The 21,296-nt window shown below is 35.5% G+C and overlaps 1 protein-coding gene and 1 long non-coding RNA gene across 4 annotated transcripts in view; one reads left to right on the top strand and one right to left on the bottom strand.

Moving 5' to 3' along the window:
- Positions 1 to 5: 5 nt before the first annotated feature.
- The window catches only part of LOC100376396 (tRNA N(3)-cytidine methyltransferase METTL2-like), a 22,111-nt gene continuing 820 nt past the window's right edge, over positions 6 to 21,296 (top strand). The window contains exons 1-8 of one of the 3 annotated variants that reach the window (XM_085501095.1): positions 50 to 142; positions 8,874 to 9,085; positions 10,356 to 10,447; positions 13,089 to 13,359; positions 13,941 to 14,001; positions 16,222 to 16,361; positions 17,504 to 17,610; positions 19,050 to 19,115. In XM_085501095.1, the coding sequence (XP_085357221.1) occupies positions 8,898 to 9,085; positions 10,356 to 10,447; positions 13,089 to 13,359; positions 13,941 to 14,001; positions 16,222 to 16,361; positions 17,504 to 17,610; positions 19,050 to 19,115 (925 nt within the window). In that variant the 5' untranslated portion in view covers positions 50 to 142; positions 8,874 to 8,897. Of the gene's footprint in view, positions 143 to 8,873; positions 9,086 to 10,355; positions 10,448 to 13,088; positions 13,360 to 13,940; positions 14,002 to 16,221; positions 16,362 to 17,503; positions 17,611 to 19,049; positions 19,116 to 21,296 lie in introns of all 3 variants that reach the window. The other 2 variants (XM_085501097.1, XM_085501096.1) reach the window with 2 other exon arrangements.
- On the bottom strand, positions 8,082 to 13,199 carry LOC146740246 (uncharacterized). Its single transcript, XR_014929893.1, has 2 exons — positions 13,091 to 13,199; positions 8,082 to 8,114 (listed from the first exon to the last, which is right to left on the bottom strand). It is a non-coding gene; the product is annotated as an uncharacterized LOC146740246 (long non-coding RNA).

Genomic DNA, 21,296 nt, shown 5'->3' on the forward strand with positions numbered 1-21,296 from the left:
CAAGCAAGGGTCAACGTTGGTGGCGTATACCTCATGACTTAAGCATGGCCACTGGTGGAAGTGATGCAGATTCGATTAAAAGACCACAATTTGGAACAAGATTACTTACAGACCGCAGTAAAGTGTTTGAACATAATGCTTGGTAACTATTAATCTCGTTATATATCAGTTACCCAATTTAAACACAGCTAATACGTCTGCTGTTGACCAGGAATTGGCTTAATTGGGGTGTACACAAGAAAAAAACTTAAACCTTGTAAGTTGTATCATGGAGGTAGAAAAGAGATTGGCACATATCTAGAAGCAGTACCTACACACGAATTGGTGACGTCATAAAATACATGACCTTCAATCGGGGTCGTTTCCTCGGTATATACGAATTGGTATATGCAAATTACAATAAAGATACTTAAGACATTACACATAAGGTAAAACAAATCACGTGACAATATAATGATAATAACGGTGATAAATCCTAGCTTAACAGTTGAACAGAACGATCATATAGCCAGTCGGGTCACGCCAAGGGTCACGAACTGTGTTCCAAAATGGCCGTGTGGTTGAAACTGGGTCATGGCGTGACGGGTGAGGCATCATTGTACACTCACAAAATCATAATAAAACGGGGAAGTGGTTGCATATTACGGCATAGCCAACATGGGAAATGAAAAACCGCCCAATACAAACGACATGGGTTCGAATCACACTAGATACACACTTACCAGAACCGAAGCAATCGAAAACTAGCAATCGTTTTGGCTTTTCCCTTCAACTCATCAGAACATTGAAGTAGTTAGCAAAATGAACACCACTCAACGACCAACGTCGTGGCGTGGTACACAAGCGTGCCGCATCATACTTAAACAAAATAGTAAAATGTTAGATCGTTCTAACCCCATCGTGAAAACAACCACGATAAAAATCAAACTAGGAAAAAATAAAACAAAACCGTCAACAATGTCAAATACACAAGATAAATAACACAGCGAAAACAAGATAAAATACACGAGATAAATAACACAGCGAAAATAAGATAAAACACACGAGATAAATAACAACAAAAACAAAACGTTTTAACTGCCGCCTCAGAGGTTTGCTATTTGTAACAAGTCAATTGATAAGGTTTAAGTAACACTTCGAAACTCCTGTCTCCAGCGACAACGTCGTGGCATAGTACACAAGCGTGCTATTAAAACGAAATAAAAAGCGAATAACGTGGTGGGTTCGAGTCCCGTCAAATAAAAAAGAAAGAAATCGAACACATTAAAATTAATACAAATTAACCATCATCGCAGTCTTCGACAGTTCAAGTTACGACCAAGCTAAAGCAAGAAAATAGAAGATCGACACAAGGTAAGTTTTGGCAAAGACAAGTAATAGTATTTTCAAACACATTGGAAAATTTTACAAATATACATAAACGATTTACTACTTAGACTTCAGTAAGCACTAAGTTCGTGAGAAAGTATTTTATTGCATTGTTTTGGAAAAATAGTGATGGCAATACAGGAGTAATTAGTAGTACCAACCAGTTGTATATTACGCCTCAAAACTGACAACATTGATTTCGCAATATTGACTATTTACTGTCAAAGTTTCATTTATGTGGATGTAATACAGTGAGTTAACACACGTATAACGAAATCGTCGTTTCAGGAGAATAGTACAATCGCTTGCAGTGTTTAGTGCAAGCATTTCTTACGCCTTAGAAATCACTTTTGGTAATGTTGGCTCCAGTGACCTTTTAACCATCAGAACTAACAACACAAGAACAACAAACCTGGTCAGCAATAAATAAATAGATAGATATGCGTCTGCTGCGGTTAGTCCGGCACGTATCAAGTTCAAACTATTATATTATTAATTAGCAGTCAAATAGCAAACAGACATTCGGACGCCACAAACAATGTACTTAGAAGTGGGGTGGGATAACTGATGTTCATTGGTCCAGCCCCGCAAACAGATCAGGCCACAAATAATAGAAACACTTGCCAAACAGATGCAACGAATTGCAGGGGCACATGTCACAGACGCACAGATATATAAAGCATCGACAAACAAGTAACTTTCGTTGCATCAGAAATAGAAACTTATTTCATGTTCAAGTTCTATACTACTACAGCAAGGACCAGTCTCACTCAAAAATGGCTCAAGCATCCATCAACAAGATTGGCCAGATCGACGGAAAACAGCCTACTCTGCCTGTTCTGTTTTCACTAACTTCTAACCCGCAGAGAACTGTGGAATGGTGTCAGCAAAACGGACTGATTGCGAAATCACGTTCCTGTGATGCATGTGGCAGAAACATGACTCTCTGCAAGCGCACACCAGCTCTGGAACCACTGGAGTGGCGGTGTAACCATCGCGCTTGCGGAAAGCGTGTTTCTGCTCGCAACGGAACGTGGTTTTCAAACAGCCATCTTTCTGTTGCTACATGTACCACTCTACAGTTACTGTATTTTTGGTGTATTAAGTTTCCGGTTACTGCGACTAAAACTCACTTGGGTGTTTCTGTTACTACTGCTATTGACTATTATAATTTCTGCAGAGAGGTTTGTTTCGCGATTCTGGCCGATGAAACGTACAATCACCAGTATTTTGCGGAGAACCCGGTGCAATTAGGAGGCCCTGGTTGTATTGTCGAAATCGACGAATCCAAATTCGGCAAAAACAAATACAACCGGGGCAGATGGCGAGAGGGGCAGTGAGTTTTTGGCGCCATTGAACGGGGGACGGGTCGTTGTATTTTAGTTCCCGTCAAACAACAGGACGCTGATACTCTCATTCCTCTTATTAACAAATTTATTTTACCGGGTACTACAATCATGTCCGACCAATGGAAGGCTTATTCTGCTTTGAGTTCTCCTGATTCTCCGTATTATCATTTAACTGTTAACCATTCAATGCATTATGTAGATCCGAACAGCGGCGCATGTACCAACACCGCCGAGGGCATGTGGAGTCATGTCAAAAAACATGTCACGACTACCTCTAAGGCATTGTTTCCTTCTTATTTATATGAGTTTATGTGGCGAAAATGTTTTGGTAATAATATCGAAGCGTGGTCGCCACTTCTTCAGCATATCCGTTTTCTTTATCCTCTTCATTCTTTGGAGGATGAGAGTTCAGACTAGTTTTTGTTCTAGTTATTGGCTATACAAATTGTATAGCCCTGTCAAGGTCCAGTTGGCCCGGCTGGTAGTCCCTTGTTCCGGGTCCCTACTCGGGGTTACGAGTTGTATATATATATATGGGGCCGTTTTAGGTCCCAAGCCCGTCTCCCAAACAATAAAGCCTTAACCCCCCCCCCCCAAACAAGAACGCACACGCAAACACACGCGGTTTCACCCAGAGGGTGGCCACACCAAATCAAATCCAAAAATAGAGTATAAATAACACAAGTTCATTAAGGTGCTTTGCATCCACATTTCCATTACATTAAATCCAAACGCGCACACACACACACACACACACACACTCACTCACTCACTCACTCACTCACTGAAAACAACTGCATTACATAAAGTCTCACGCAAGTAACATGAAATTAACACCGAATTTATACACAACTATAGAATAAGTGTAAGTGGCCATATTAAACATTTGCCCAAAGTTGAATTCCATCTCAAACAACACACAATAGGTTTATTCTCACAACCTGCAATGGTGACAATTAATTAAACATTGTGTCTACACCCAAATAAGTTCAAATTATGTCCACACATTTAGTGTCACAATTTAACCACTTGTTAATGGTTGAAATTAATTAAACGAGAGTTGTCTACACCAAAATCAGTCTCAAATATGTGTCCACTTATTTAGTCTCACAATTTAACCAGTTGTTAATAGTGGAAATTGCTTAAACGCAACTTGTTTAATCAGTTGACATCAATGCAACTTACTCACAGACAGTGCACAACAGAGTATCATTATTGAGCAATTATTAACAGGAACGTGTCTTGGCATTAGGATTAGGGTCGGGTCAGGTATGGGCAACGCAAATAGCAAACACCCAATTGGCAAGATGTACACTAACGGGTTATGGCATGCATATAGTTTACACAAGTAAAAACACAATATTGGCAATTTTTTGGACAATTGAAACTCAATAATAGAAATATGTTGTATTTCTATATATATACACACTATATAGTCTTATCAAATGCAAACACATCCAGTCAATCCATTGTGGTCTTGTGGGTCAGTTCTCTACATAGTGATCAGGAGGACCTGGGTTCAATTCCTTTGCCTGCCCATCTTTTTCTGGCAAACACCATTTGGCAATAAAGCTAAATATGACAACAAATTATTTAATTTGCATGACTACCCACATAGCTCAGTTGATTTGTACTATGTCAGCAATGTGAGCGATCGCTGGTTCGAATCCAGTATGTTTAGTTAGATTTTTGAATGCTAGTGAAGACAGTGCTCCTATGAATAGGACTTAAATCCTAATTCCTGTGTGAAGACACTCGTGGTACAGTGGACAAGACAGTGCGCTGGGAACTCAAAGATCGCAAGTTCGAATCACGGATTGGACACTCCTACAAAAGACATGAAAGACGTTAAAAACACAAACAGCGGATTCAAAAATTCAAGTCAGAAAAACAGAACACAAGAATACTACCCCACATGGAAGTCGTCGAAGAACGAACACAGTCGAAGAACGAACACAGTTGACAGCTGTAGGTCACGTGCAACAACAGACACGAGGAGCTGCTCTCCAAATGGGTCCCTTCTTTTGTATTGACCCCCTAAGGATTGCTAATCCCCCTTTCTAACTCTTCCCCCAAAAATAATATATCGCCCCTTTTAAAATGTATTGATTGACCCACAAATTAATGAATATTCATGAGCACAGAAACTGCTACGTCATGAATAAATTAGCATAATTTAAAAAAAAAATTGCATAAAGTGTAGGTACTCCTTCTGGAGCTCTGCCAAGAGATTCAATTTTATAGACGATGTTTAAACGGAATTTATTTTTTTCAGTTCTACTCTCGTTTTCTGTGTGTAAATAAGTGGCTCTCATCGTGTAGATAAAACGACTTCTAAACAAAAACAAAAACAATAAGTGGCTTAACCAGAGCGAAGATAAAGGATGTTTATAAGATTAACATGGGCTTAAATAGCGTCCTCACTCCTTCTCTTTTCTACCTCCATGGTTGTATGTTCTCTTATAAACCAAACTGTTTTCATCAGTTTCATTCAACTTCGAATTAAATGATTCGTGTTTCATGCTAAGAAAAGTAAACAAAAATTTGAAAAAAAAAAATATGAAGGGGGTTCCAGAGATTGTAATTTTTCAGAAAAATATAGTAAATGATTGAGTTCCATCTGCTTTCATTTGCTCAAGTGAACATGGTAGTCCAGATAACTGCATTTTTGTACCTCTTGGTTCACCATACATCCATATCACGTTCACTACAGGATTGAAAAATAACCTCATTGTTGATTAAAAATGGAAGTGGCTGGAATTACAGCAAAACCACGAAAGCTAATAAACTGTAGCTACGGTACTAAATAGTGGCTGTAGGCTAAGATAATATTAAGCAATGAAAAACATTATGTAATTAAAAAAAAAAATTATGAGACAGCTAGGTCTATGGCTAATGATGGCCAAGTGAATTTTTAATATTTTATTAAGCAATGAAAAACATTATGTAATTAAAAAAAAAAATTATGAGACAGCTAGGTCCATGGCTAATGATGGCCAAGTGAATTTCTAATATTTTTTGAAATCTAACATTTTGGTTTTTGACGTAGTTTTAATTTATAAATTGGCGGTATTTAATCACAATTTAGATTTTAGCTGTGATCCTAGATGTTATACCTGTGGTGGCAACATTTATTTTTTGAACGAACGAAGTATAACCAAACTTCACATTCCTATCTTACCAATATTCTAAAACACCCATATGATTCGGTTAATGTGATTGTCGTAGCTACGACATTGCAATAAAATGACTTGGTCGAAAAACATTTAGTTACTTCAGTCCAGGATCTTAGTCTACAAATTATTACGCACATAGAGCAAGTCAAAAGCGAAGGTTGTCTGATTGCAAAGGTGTAAAGTCATCATTCATCCCCTATTATCAAACAATTCAGAAAATTTTAGACAGCAAAATTAAAAACAGCTGGAGACATGAAAGTGCTGCGCAATGCTCAGGTGATCACGTCACTATCGAAATATTTGTACGGGATCTAGGAAGTCACAAACTAAACAGTCACCAGAAAGATAGTCAGAATCACTAAATAGCCAAGTGATTTTGTTGACGTATCCTTATTAGTCCCAGTTTGGACACAGTCCGAAAACGGGGACTTATGTTTTGACCTCTGTGTGTGTGTGTGTGTGTGTGCGTGCGTCTGTGCGTGCGTCCGGACCTGTATCTTAGAAATGCCTGGACCAATCACAATCAAACTTCATACATACATCATACATGATATTATACATATGAACGTCAATTTGTTTCAAGATGGCCGAATGGCGGCCATTTTTGTGCTAAAAATCATCAAAAGCAAGCATTTCTCAGCTGTTTACTAATGGATTTTGTTCAATCTTGGTATATACATTAGACATTATAGGACCTTGATGCACATCATTTTGTTTTACGATCTGATTCAAGATGGCCGAATGGCAGCCATTTTTGTGTTAAAAAATCCTAAAAATCAACCATTTCTTGGCTGTTTACAGATGGAGTTTGTTCAAACTTGGTATATACATTAGACATTATGGGACCTTGATGCAAATAATTTTGTTTTTCAGATAAGATTCAAAATGGCTGACTGGCTGCCATTTTGTATTAATGAATGTGGTTCTCGTGCCATATCTCTGACTTGCTTTCACTGATTATGTTCAAATTTTAAATATTCATTATACATCATGTCATAGATAGACAGATATATTGGTTTGACGATACTATTCAAAATGGCCAAATGGTGGCCATTTTTGTGCTAAAAAATGGTGGCCATTTTTGTGCTAACAAATCATCAAATATCAAGCATTTATGGCATTTATGGATGGATTTTGTTCAAACTTGGTACATATATTAGACATTACAGGTTCCTGATGCACATCATTCATTTTTCAGATTGGATTAAAAATGGCTGTCTGGCGGCCATTTTGTTTTAATGATTGGGCTTCTAGAGCCATGTCTCTTAAATGCTTTGACTGATTATGTTCAAATTTTATATATTCGTTATACATCATGTTATATATATACATGTTCCAGAGCAATATCTCTCAATATGGACAAGTACTTGTTTGACGATCAGATACAAATGTCAATCATTTTAATGTTAAAAAATCATATTTCTGACATGGTTATATTCCAGCTATATTACTATAAACAAAACTATATATCTTAAATTTGATAACTAACGGGGACTGTGCCATGCATGGCTTGTTTTCTGTAATCCACCGTGACAATGTGCTGGTCCGGAATCTGGGTCTTTAAAATGTGTCAGTGCTGAGCTTGAAACCTAAGTTGTTCTAAAAATTTTCACAAATGAGAACAGTCATAAGGTGAAAGGATTTGTAAGGAGAGGCCCGTCTCATTTGAACCATTGTAAATATATTCTTTGAAAAAAAAACTGCTGAAATATATATATTATTAAATGACTCAGTATTGTAAAAGTATGGTTTCCTGCCATATTTTGATATTTGGTGGCACATTTTTCAGAGGGGAGTCAGAAAAACTTGAAACAGTTAACTGTGCATGAATACAACACAAGAAATATCTGAAATTTACTTGAATATGTTTTATTATTTTTAAAAACAAATTAATAAATGTGCATTTCAGAGGGACACAGATCGAAAATGAGAAACATGTTTGTGGGCATTTCATCAACACTTTAAATTTTGTCAGACACAACTATTTGCTATGTGCATCTCAAGATCATTAACCTTTCACCACCAGTTCCCTCTTTTGATCATTTGGAGAGAAAAGGTCTGATAGTGAAAAAGTTAAGGATTTAGATGGTGCGTTGTTTGGCACTTGTAATGGTACATGTACTTGTGTTATGCCAGGTACTATACATGCACCAGTATTCTGACAAGTGAGACTGCATCAGTACTTACATTTTATTTATTCGCTGGAATCCTATTTGTTACACTGCAATTTAAATGATTGGACGGAAATTGTATGTAAATTAGTACTGTAAAATCTGTATTAAAAGCCGCGGCTTCTAGTAAAATAGTACAATGCAACAGAGAGGATGCGACTTCTATTAGAGCATCTACACATATGGGAAATGGTGAATTTTTGGGTCTTAATTGTTTCAAAAGAATGGATGCGGCTTTTATCAGGGATGCGGTTTTTAATACAGATTTTACGGTATTAATCTGTTGGTGTTGTTTTGCAGGGGTTTTTCTAGAAAAAAACTGTAAGTGGGGGAGATAGGGTTCTCCCTACCAGGGTGTGGAGTTTTTGATATTTTTAAGTTAAAATGGAGCATTCTATGACTTCCTTGGGGCCAAAATTACTATCAGACAGGTCACAGTTGAAGACTGTGGCCACATGTGGTCAATCCCAATCCCTGGTCAATCAGAATTTTATGGTTGCCAGAGGATCTGCTTCCGAGCGTAAAGGGGTGCATGGCCATGGCATGAGAGCCCTGCGCCCCTGTTCCCTTGTTTAAAAAAAATCCCTGTAAAGTCTCAATAACATATTGATCTTTAGACATGTCTAACAAACCAGTCAGCAACTTTCCTGGCAATGTTGCTCATTTTGGTGTCTGAAACAATGCATCAATGACAGTAAATTATCATCATTTCACAAATACAGCCAAGTTAGGAACTATTTTTAATAAATCAAAGTACTTTGTGTGAAATCCGTATTTTTAATTAACAATAGTTTTTATTTTTACAACAGATGTTGTAGTTGTTGAAACTTATTATGAGGAATTCACCGTGGCAGGCTGTGGTTAAAAGACGTAGTTTATTTTACATTCTAATGAACCAAAGACACTCTCCAAGGCTATATAGCAACAATAAACAAAAGTCATTAATTATTCGAAGTAATCGACCTAAAGGTGGCGCCAGACTACTAACAAATCATAAATACGTATTTCATTACAATAATTGGTAAGATTTTTGATTTGCAATATCCTCTCATAAAATTTGTAGGGTAAAACTGATTGGCTAGCTTTGTAAATTTTAAAATCCCTGTCAGTTGTCATGGTGACAATGTAATATTTCTCCAATGTTTTTATCATTTACACTTTTTTTTATTTTTTGTTCTCAAGAATAATATTGTAATTTATTACATACTGTAAAATGATAAATTTGTGCTTCTGGGAATTTTTTCCAATATTTCCAATATGATTTTATGACATTTGTGAAGACAATATTCGTGAAAGTTTGTTCCGTAGGAACCAGAGAGAAATTTTTACTGCTACTAAATGTATCGATTTTCACTGACAAAGAGTTGTCTCTTGTGAAATTAATGTATGTACTGGAGTATTCATAGTTACAAGTTTGCTTTTTATATTAAATCACATTCACTGGTTTTTAAATTCATAAATTTGCGCATTCATCAATGAGTTCTATCATAATTTTATAATTTGTATTGGTTTAATTTTGTGGATTTCATTTATGACTGACAGTAGCAAAATTAAAATCTAGCACTTGAGAGACTTGAGAAACCATCATTTAATATATACACATTTTTATTATACAATTTTTTTTATTTACACTAGTAGAAACTTTTGGAGTTTGACCTCAGATTCAAAATAGGTCTAATTAATTTTGTGTGAATGAAAATAAACAGTGCCCCCACCCACAATCATTTGATGAACAGTAGGTAAAAATGAGGTCATTACTGATTATATTTGGTTTTTACCTGTCAATAGGTGATTTTCCGTTTAACTGCAAGATCTCACGAGATGCATGAAAGACGCACGTCGAACGTCTGCCGCAAAAATCGAATGATTTTGTAGCTCACAACGACCGACCGATCTTCGACAGAGGAATATTGCTTTCGAATACCATTACTTCGTCAAAATTGTCTAGCATCAAATGTGTACAGCACATTATTAAGAATGGAAATATCCCCCAAAATACTTTCGCATTTGTCGAATCCCACGCGATATTTGACGCCGCTATGACCTTTGTTTGTCCTGTTTTTACGTTCGATTTCACACATAACGCGTGATTCTCGCAGTGAACGGAAAATGGTCAATTTGAAGACATTGTATTCTAATTTTTGTTCTTGAAGCCACTAATGTGTAATTTCAATTCAGTTGCTTTGCAGACACCATTGAGTTGGTTAGGTATTGACTGAGGTTTGGTCCACAACCACTCAAACTATATATGTTATTTATTTATTTGTTTGTTTATTTGTTTGTTCAAACAGGGATCATGTAGAGTGGAATGAAGAACAAGAAAATGCAGCTAAACTCAAAGTTGAAGAAAACTCAAAATCTGTAGTCGAGGATGCAATGAAAGGTACTATAGTATTCAAAGTCCTGATATTCACTTTAAAAATCACTTGATGAACAGTAGGTGAAAGTAATGAATCATTTGATGAACAGTAGGTGAAAGTAATGAATCATTTGATGAACTGTGGGTGAAAATAATGAATCATTTGATGAACTGTGGGTGAAAATAATGAATCATTTGATGAACTGTGGGTGAAAATAATGAATCATTTGATGAACTGTGGGTGAAAATAATGAATCATTTGATGAACTGTGGGTGAAAATAATGAATCATTTGATGAACTGTGGGTGAAAATAATGAATCATTTGATGAACTGTGAGTGAAAATAATGAATCATTTGATGAACTGTGGGTGAAAATAATGAATCATTTGATGAACTGTGGGTGAAAATAATGAATCATTTGATGAACTGTGGGTGAAAATAATGAATCATTTGATAACTGTGGGTGAAAATAATGAATCATTTGATGAACTGTGGGTGAAAATAATGAATCATTTGATGAACTGTGGGTGAAAATAATGAATCATTTGATGAACTGTGGGTGAAAATAATGAATCATTTGATGAACTGTGGGTGAAAATAATGAATCATTTGATGAACTGTGGGTAAAAATAATAAATCATTTGATGAACTGTGGGTGAAAATAATGAATCATTTGATGAACTGTGGGTGATAATAATGAATCATTTGATGAACTGTGGGTGAAAATAGTGAATCATTTGATGAACTGTGGGTGAAAATAATGAATCATTTGATGAACTGTGGGTGAAAATAATGAATCATTTGATGAACAGTGGGTGAAAATAATGAATCATTTGATGAACTGTGGGTGAAAATAATGAATCATTTGATGAACAGTGGGTGAAAATAATGGATCATTTGATGAACAGTAGGTGAAAATAATGAATCATTTGATGAACAGTAGGTGAAAATAATGAATCATTTGATGAACTGTGGGTGAAAATAATAAATCATTTGAAAAGTAGGTGAAAATAATGAATCATTTGAAAAGTAGGTAAAAATAATGAATCATTTGATGAACAGTAGGTAAAAACAATGAATCATTTGATGAACAGTAGGTAAAAATAATGAATCATTTGATGAACAGTGGATGAAAATAATGAATCATTTGATGAACAGTAGATGAAAATAATGAATCATGTGATGAACAGTAGGTGAAAATAATGAATCATTTGATGAACAGTAGGTGAAAATAATGAATCATTTGATGAACTGTGGGTGAAAATAATAAATCATTTGATGAACAGTAGGTGAAAATAATGAATCATTTGATGAACTGTGGGTGAAAATAATAAATCATTTGATGAACAGTAGATGAAAATAATGAATCATTTGATGAACAGTAGGTGAAAATAATGAATCATTTAATGAACTGTGGGTGAAAATAATGAATCATTTGATGAACTGTAGGTGAAAATAATGAATCATTTGATGAACAGTAGGTGAAAATAATGAATCATTTGATGAACTGTGGGTGAAAATAATGAATCATTTGATGAACTGTGGGTGAAAATAATGAATCATTTGATGAACAGTAGGTGAAAATAATGAATCATGTGATGAACAGTAGGTAAAAATAATGAATCATTTGATGAACAGTAGGTGAAAATAATGAATCATTTAATGAACAGTAGGTGAAAATAATGAATCATTTGAAAAGTAGGTAAAATAATGAATCATTTGATGAACAGTAGGTGAAAATAATGAATCATTTGATGAACAGTAGGTGAAAATAATGAATCATTTAATGAACTGTGGGTGAAAATAATGAATCATTTGATGAACTGTAGGTGAAAATAATGAATCATTTGATGAACAGTAGGTGAAAATAATGAATCATTTGATGAACTGTGGGTGAAAATAATGAATCATTTGATGAACTGTGGGTGAAAATAATGAATCATTTGATGAACAGTAGGTGAAAATAATGAATCATGTGATGAACAGTAGGTAAAAATAATGAATCATTTGATGAACAGTAGGTGAAAATAATGAATCATTTAATGAACAGTAGGTGAAAATAATGAATCATTTGAAAAGTAGGTAAAATAATGAATCATTTGATGAACAGTAGGTGAAAATAATGAATCATTTGATGATATCATGTGACAGCTTGTGACCTGTTAACAACAATTACACTAACTCATAACTATGCCAACTTTGTCTTTTTAACATGTATCAAAATAAACGTGATAATAAATTATGATTAGACATTGTGTTGAATTAGCATAAATTATGTGCTTCTTAAGAATAGTTCCGAGAATTTTACATTTCCATTTTTGACGATCAAAGTTGGCCATGTGATAAGAAGGATTTCACCACCTGATATATCACTTCTTTAAAGAGCTGGTGAAAACATCATCGACTCACCATTGGTTCATGGATAATAACAGCTCATGATATATCCCATGTCAACCAACTAACATCACCTATACCTATACCACACCTAGATTCTGCATCAGGGGTCACCTATACCTATACCACACCTAGATTCTGCTACTTTCAGAGATTACTTTGCAATGCCAATGTGCAAGTTACATTGAGAAGCCAGGTTTACTTATTCTTGTGATACTGTTTGATAGTGTTTGTTTAAATTAAATTAAAAAGAAATTATCTTTCCTACAGACCTGTATGAAACTGATGCAGGACGATACTGGGATGAATTTTACACACAGCATCAGAACAGATTCTTCAAAGACCGACACTGGTTGTTTACTGAGTTCCCGGAATTAGCACCGAAAGAATCAACCGAAACTGAAAGCATTGTCAAATGTGAAAGCAAAGAAATTGAACACGCTGATAACAATTGTTTTCCTGGAAGTACTTCAAACACGAGAATTTTGGAAGTAGGATGTGGCGTTGGAAACACTGTGTTTCCTGTTCTCCAGACAAATAAGTAAGCTATACGTTAGTATCAATTTATATCGTCTTCAGGTACACTGATAACCATACATACAAGAGCTGCATAATATATACAGTTGATGTTTCCTGTTGGAAGGGTGTCTTTAAACAATTTCAAAAGAGCTTACAGAATGGTTCTCCTGTACACATTATTGCAAGCAATTAGTCAAGCTATGCTATTAAAATCTATTCATTCATCAACGGTATTTTCAATTAAGAAAGCGATAATTATCTCCCATGTCTTGAGTTGTGAGAGTGATAGACAAGTGGAGTGATCATTCTCCTGATTCTGCCCTGATTACCGGTATTACAAGTTTTATCCAACCATTTATATGTCAACATCAAATCTTGTTAGACATCGTCATACTAGTATAGTGTCCTAGACGAACCTTAAAAGATGAATTTCTCATTACTTATCCACAATCACAAAATTTCATGGTATGTAAATTTGATGGCTTATCACAGATCTGCAAATTTAGTATCATTGTCGTTATCCTTGTTCTGATGACATTTGTCAAGCAGATACATTCAAACATTAATATTTATTGTTTTTTTCTTTCTTTCCTTTGTTTTCAGTGATCCAAACTTGTTTGTTTACTGTTGTGACTTTTCAAGTACAGCAATTGAACTGGTTAAAGTGAGTTTTCCTTTCTACAACAAATATACCTGGGTAGCATTTATTCTTTTTCATGGCATTTCACTATTTTTACATACATGTATTCTGTGCTATACCCGTATATTCTATGTATGCTGATGCTTGTTGTGACTGCTCAAAGTTGATTGATGAAAGAATGGGTGGGGTACATTTATAACAAAATCATTATTCATTAATAATTAAGTAAACAATAATTTTATTTTTGAAAATCAATACCTGTTTCACTGCAGGGATTGCGTTAACCCCATATTTTGCTTCCCTGACTCCAATTATTGAAGAGGGACCCAGTTTTACAGGCAAGCTGGGGTCCAATCTCTAATAAGGTTATCCAGGAAAAAAATTCTATTTCTTACAATTTTGTAAGTGGGACTCGTCTTGTCGAGACACTAGTGCAAACCCTGTGTTTGTATTTCATATTTGCTGTGATTTACATTTGCTGTGTTCACTTTGCATTTTTTTTCAGTAAAAAATATAAGTAAAAAATACATGCAATTGAATAATGCTTATGGCCCAAAATTTGAACTTAGAGGAATTAAAAACAAACTCTCCAGTCATTGGCTACTGTACTCAAGAATATCTCCATAATGAAATGTTTACTTGATAGAATAATGATATTCTTTTCCAAGCAAGTTTAAATGTTTGACATTTTTAGGAAATAAAAAGGTATGAGCTTATAGCTCAAGCAATAATTGTTTGAAATTAAAATAAATCTGAATATTTTATAGTATCTGCTATAGTGCACTTTTATTTTTTGTATTTCAGGACACCAATATTTCTATTTCTCCCAACTATAACAAGGCATTATGCACACATTATTTTTGACTCCCATGTGCGAAGCACATAATGGGAGTCTTTGCAGTTAGTGTGTCTGTGTGTGTGTATGTGTGTTCGACTGTTCCACTGCTATCTCAAGAACCATACATCGGTTTTTGATGAAACTTGGTGCATAGATGCTCTGGGCCAATGTGCAGATTTGATTAGGTTTTGGTAAAAATCCATGCTCGTTAATTACCTAATTTGCATGATAATTAGCTAATTTTTTAGCTGTCCTATGACTGTTCCACTGATATCTAAAGAACCACTCATTGGATTTTGATGAAACTTGGTACATAGATGCTCTGAACATATGCGCAGATTTGATTAGTTTTTGGTAAAAATCCGTGCATATTAATTACCTAATTTGCATGATAATTAGCTGATTTTTAGCTGTTCCATGATTGTTCCACTGATATCTAAACAACCACTCATTGGATTTTGATGAAACTTTGTACATACATGCTCTGAACTAATGCTAGGTTTTGATTAGTTTTTGGTAATAATCTGTGGATACTAATTACCTAATTTGCATAATGATTAGTCAATTTTCGGGTTTTCCACTGATATCTAAAGTACTAATCATCACATTTCAATGAATCTAGAATTATGCAGACCCAATTAGTTTCCGGTAAATATTTGTGCATATTAATCACCTAATTTGCATAATTAACCAACTTTCACTCTGATATCTCGGGTACTAAACATCACATACCAATTAATGTACATGGATCACATACCAATGAATGTACATGGATGCTGTAGGACAATAGACAGACCTTGATAATTGTGGGTTAAAATCTGTACATATTAATTACCTAATTTGCATAATTAACCAATTTTAAGCTTTCACTTTGATATTAATTCCCTAATAAGCATAATAATTCATAATTTTTTGGTTCTAATCACTTTTCAATTAAACTTGGAAACATAGATTTTCTGTTACATTGCGCAGACCTCATTAGTTTTACACTCAAATCTGTTCATATTAATTTTCTGATTTGCATAATTAGTTTTCAGCTAAGTAATTTCGAATTATATTTAATGCGTCTCCATTACTCTCAGCACATGGGAGTTCTTTCTAAGCTTTCTTTGATTTAATTTTTATTTTCTATGTAAGGGTTCCCTTGACAGATGATGAACATGTTATTATTGTGTCTTTGAAACTGAACATATCATGATGGTTTCGTAAATAAACATATTCAATAATCACAGGCAGATAAACTTGAACTATGTTCAAAAAACAACAATTTTGTACCGGTATGCTAATTATTCTTCAGATAAACAAGTTACCAAAAGCTCAGAGCAAATGAAAATTACTGTATATGTATCATAAATCTGATATTATAGTGTCACTCATGAGATATCCTCTATATATCTGTTGTTTAGAGTCATCCAGATTACCATAGCAACAGATGTCATGCATTTGTATGTGATATTGTAGATGATTCTACCACTCTACCTTTCCCAGAAAACAGCTTAGATATAATAGTATTGATATTTGTATTGTCTGCCATACATCCAAACAAGTGAGTATGAATGGTTGCTTTCAATTTATTATATCAATGAATTATTTGTAAAAATCTGACAACTATTTATGTCTCATTTTTTTGAGAAAAATTACACATTTATGATATTTTTTGTTTGCATGTAGTTTTAAATTCTGATTCCTTTTAGGTAAAACATACACTTAATATGTTTTGGGTTCTATCCATGCATCTGTGTACTCCTCTGTCTCGCATCATTTATTGGACATGCTGGGACCATTTTTGTTAGTAAAGTCACAGCACTGAACTTTGACCTTCCTTTTTGTTATTATCATTAATTAATTTCATTCAAATTAGATATTGACATTACCGATACTCGTGGTGGTTACTGATGTGCAGCATTTTGTTTTGTGATTTGATTAAAAATGGCAGACTGGTGGCCATTTTTTTTTTCATGTTCTGCTTGTCTTTCAGATACGCTTTCACAGATTTTGTTAAAAATTGTGGTAAAAAAGCATGCAGTTTTTTTTAAAATGTTTTTTCTTTTTGTAAGTGCAAATTGCAAGTACTAGTGCTGACACAGAAGTGGTTTCCTGTTTGAGACTACATGACAGGGCTGTGTGGCCATCTCCCTATCAAATAGCAATTTTAATGCGCTACCCTGGCATCAACCAGGCTCGGTTGAACACATGCACCTGTGGACCTTAACCAAGGTTCCTCCAAAGTCACATTCGTTAGTGAATGAATCTTGGCCAGTGGAATTGGCCTTCCCATTGAGTCTGTGGCACACTCACCCAGGGTAGGGGTCGACCCTTTTGATGTTCAGCCTAAGGTAGGACTTGAAATTGGGTCTACCAATCATGAGTCTGATGCGACAACCACTATGCTACCAGTGACCAGTCGCAGCAATAGTTTGCATATAGAGTTCCGACACCTATTCTTGTTCAAAAAAAAAAAAAAATTAAAATCATGTCTGTGTTAAAGGTGTATAATTTATGTTGTATATTTTAGTACTATGGCTACACACTATAGTTAATGGTTTCTTGGTAGGAGAACATGATCAATTGCGTATGTAACTCGTTGCAAAGTGCCTCATAGTTTTACCATTTCAAGTGTAATATTTGTTTCAAATGATTAGTCTACCTATTCTATGTGACATGATGTTTTTGTATATTCTATTACAGAATGCAGTATGCACTCAATAGATTATCCAAGCATCTAAAGCCAGGTGGATTAATACTATTCAGGGATTACGGCAGATATGATTTAGCTCAGCTCAGATTCAAGAAGGGTAAGTGGTACAACGCCCCCTATAGCTGACATTTATGGAACGTCCATAGCAAGTCTGCCAATAGAGGGCGCACCACACCATGTATGGCAAGTTGTAAATTAATGTTCAGCTGTTTGTAAGATACTTGCATAAATTACCCAGAAACTGAGAATAAAATGTGTCTATTTGATACTCAGACATAATACATTAAAGCCCAGTTTCTCCACAAAGGAAGGGATTGTGATTAATGGTTTTTGGAAGTCTTAAAATTTCTGTTTTGTCTAAAAATAGTAATTTAAGAATAATTTATTTTAGCTAGAATTAATTTTCGCTGTATAGAGTTTTTGGGTGTTTTGTATGGATTTTCACTGATTTTCGACAAGTTGAATGTAAAATATAAGAACAACGGTATATTCACAGAATTTTATTTTCACTGAATCATTTCTTCAGCGAAAACAGTGGAAATTAATTCCAAGCAAAAATAAGCATTCTACAGTATTCACAATGATATATGTCAATAATTTGCTATTTGACTTCAGTGACATGTTTGTTTTTTCTAATGGGTACCATGCGAGTTAACTATACTCCAATATAATGAATCAAATCAATCACAATGTGTGTTACAAATTAACAGTAAACAAGAAGCCCCAATCCTTGGAGAGGCATACACCTGCCCCCAAAATCCTCCCCTTGGACACTAATTTGCCTCGTTCATTGCACTATTTGGTCTTAAAAATGTCATACCAGGATATAAGGAAAAGAAAAACATTTTGAAATCTAAAATCTACATACATCTACATTCTAGTGCAAATTTATTATGACACATGTAGAATGAATTCAGGCGAAACCTTACGTAGCGGCATTTCTACCATGCTTGTTTATGTGTAAATAGCGCGAGTCATGACTATTGATAAGACAAGTCGCAAATGTCCTCTATGATGTTAAAGCAGTTCAGACCAAATTAAAGAATATTTGTCATTGTTTTCATTATATTAGACATTATGATACTGAAAATGAAAAAAAATTGTGGTTATCAAGCAATTTTTCGAACCTGAAATGTTGTGTCATAGTAAAAATTGGCATTTTTACACTGGTTTCCATGGTGAAATTATTTCTTTAATTCTCATCTTGGTGTCATATTATTATCCTAATATTGTTATTTCAAAATTTCAAAAAATATACATTCAATTTAATTACTCGTGCTCAATAGCGCAATATTCGGTTGAAACTGCCTTCAGTTTAGTCATGATATTTAGTAATCTGTCGATAAATAAAAAAAAAAAAATTCTTTTAATATTTTACAATTGCATTCTAGATGATGAACGACCAGAACCAACAAAAGTTGTTACTTTGAATGACATTGCTTTTTTATCATTTTAACGTCACAAAAGCGGTTCATACTTAAAGAGGGCACTGAACTCTTGTTCTGGGAGTAAACTTACCTTTGTTTTGGTATACAGGTAAATGTTTGTCTGATAACTTTTATGTCAGAGGTGATGGTACTCGAGTATATTTCTTCACTCAAGGTGAGAATTAATAAATCAACCGTAATACATGACTCTCATGTTCATCTTTTTGGGTAACTCACGATATGGAGGTGACTCTTGATAGTTCGCGATATGGGAGTGACTCTCGATAGTTCACGTTATGGAGGTGACTCTCGATAGTTTACGTTATGGAGGTGACTCTCGATAGTTTACGTTATGGAGGTGACTCTCGATAGTTTACGTTATGGAGGTGACTCTCGATAGTTTACGTTATGGAGGCGACTCTCGATAGTTCATGTTATGGAGGTGACTCTCGATAGTTTACGTTATGGAGGTGACTCTCGATAGTTTACATTATGGAGGTGACTCTCGATAGTTTACGTTATGGAGGTGACTCTCGATAGTTTACGTTATGGAGGTGACTCTCGATAGTTTACGTTATGGAGGTGACTCTTGATAGTTCGCGATATGGAGGTGACTCTTGATAGTTCACGTTATGGAGGTGACTCTCGATAGTTTACGTTATGGAGGTGACTCTCGATAGTTTACGTTATGGAGGTGACTCTCGATAGTTTACGTTATGGAGGTGACTCTCGATAGTTTACGTTATGGAGGTGACTCCCGATAGTTTACGTTATGGAGGTGACTCTCGATAGTTTACGTTATGGAGGTGACTCTCGATAGTTTACGTTATGGAGGTGACTCTCGATAGTTTACGTTATGGAGGTGACTCTCGATAGTTTACGTTATGGAGGTGACTCTCGATAGTTTACGTTATGGAGGTGACTCTCGATAGTTTACGTTATGGAGGTGACTCTCGATAGTTTACGTTATGGAGGTGACTCTCGATAGTTTACGTTATGGAGGTGACTCTCGATAGTTTACGTTATGGAGGTGACTCTCGATAGTTTACGTTATGGAGGTGACTCTCGATAGTTTACGTTATGGAGGTGACTCTCGATAGTTTACGTTATGGAGGTGACTCGATAGTTCACGTTATGGAGGTGACTCGATAGTTCACGTTATGGAGGTGACTCGATAGTTTACGTTATGGAGGTGACTCTCGATAGTTTACGTTATGGAGGTGACTCTCGATAGTTTACGTTATGGAGGTGACTCTCGATAGTTTACGTTATGGAGGTGACTCTCGATAGTTTACGTTATGGAGGTGACTCTCGATAGTTTACGTTATGGAGGTGACTCTCGATAGTTTACGTTATGGAGGTGACTCTCGATAGTTTACGTTATGGAGGTGACTCTCGATAGTTTACGTTATGGAGGTGACTCTCGATAGTTCACGTTATGGAGGTGACTCTCGATAGTTCACGTTATGGAGGTGACTCTCGATAGTTTACGTTATGGAGGTGACTCTCGATAGTTTACGTTATGGAGGTGACTCTCGATAGTTCATGTTATGGAGGTGACTCTCGATAGTTTACGTTATGGAGGTGACTCTTGATAGTTTACGTTATGGAGGTGACTCTTGATAGTTTACGTTATGGAGGTGACTCTCGATAGTTCATGTTATGGAGGTGACTCTTGACAGTTTACGTTATGGAGGTGACTCTTGATAGTTCACGATATGGAGGTGACTCTTGATAGTTCGCGATATGGAGGTGACTCTCAATAGTTCACGTTATAGAGGTGACTCTTGACAGTTTACGTTATGGAGGTGACTCTTGATAGTTTACGTTATGGAGGTGACTCTCGATAGTTTACGTTATGGAGGTGACTCTTGATAGTTCGCGATATGGAGGTGACTCTCGATAGTTCACGTTATGGAGGTGACTCTTGATAGTTCGCGATATGGAGGTGACTCTTGATAGTTCGCGATATGGGGGTGACTCTCGATAGTTCACGTTATGGAGGTGACTCGATAGTTTACGTTATGGAGGTGACTCTCGATAGTTTACGTTATGGAGGTGACTCTCGATAGTTTACGTTATGGAGGTGACTCTCGATAGTTTACGTTATGGAGGTGACTCCCGATAGTTTACGTTATGGAGGTGACTCTCGATAGTTTACGTTATGGAGGTGACTCTCGATAGTTTACGTTATGGAGGTGACTCTCGATAGTTTACGTTATGGAGGTGACTCTCAATAGTTCACGTTATGAAGGCTACCCTCGATTATTCATGTTATGGTGGCGAATTTTGATAGTTATTGGGGCAACATCACTAAGATTCACAATATGGAGGTGACTCTTGCATAGTTCTGTAT

Source organism: Saccoglossus kowalevskii, chromosome 7 (assembly GCF_978046115.1).
Source record: "Saccoglossus kowalevskii chromosome 7, keSacKowa6.1, whole genome shotgun sequence".
Classification (NCBI taxonomy): domain Eukaryota; kingdom Metazoa; phylum Hemichordata; class Enteropneusta; family Harrimaniidae; genus Saccoglossus; species Saccoglossus kowalevskii.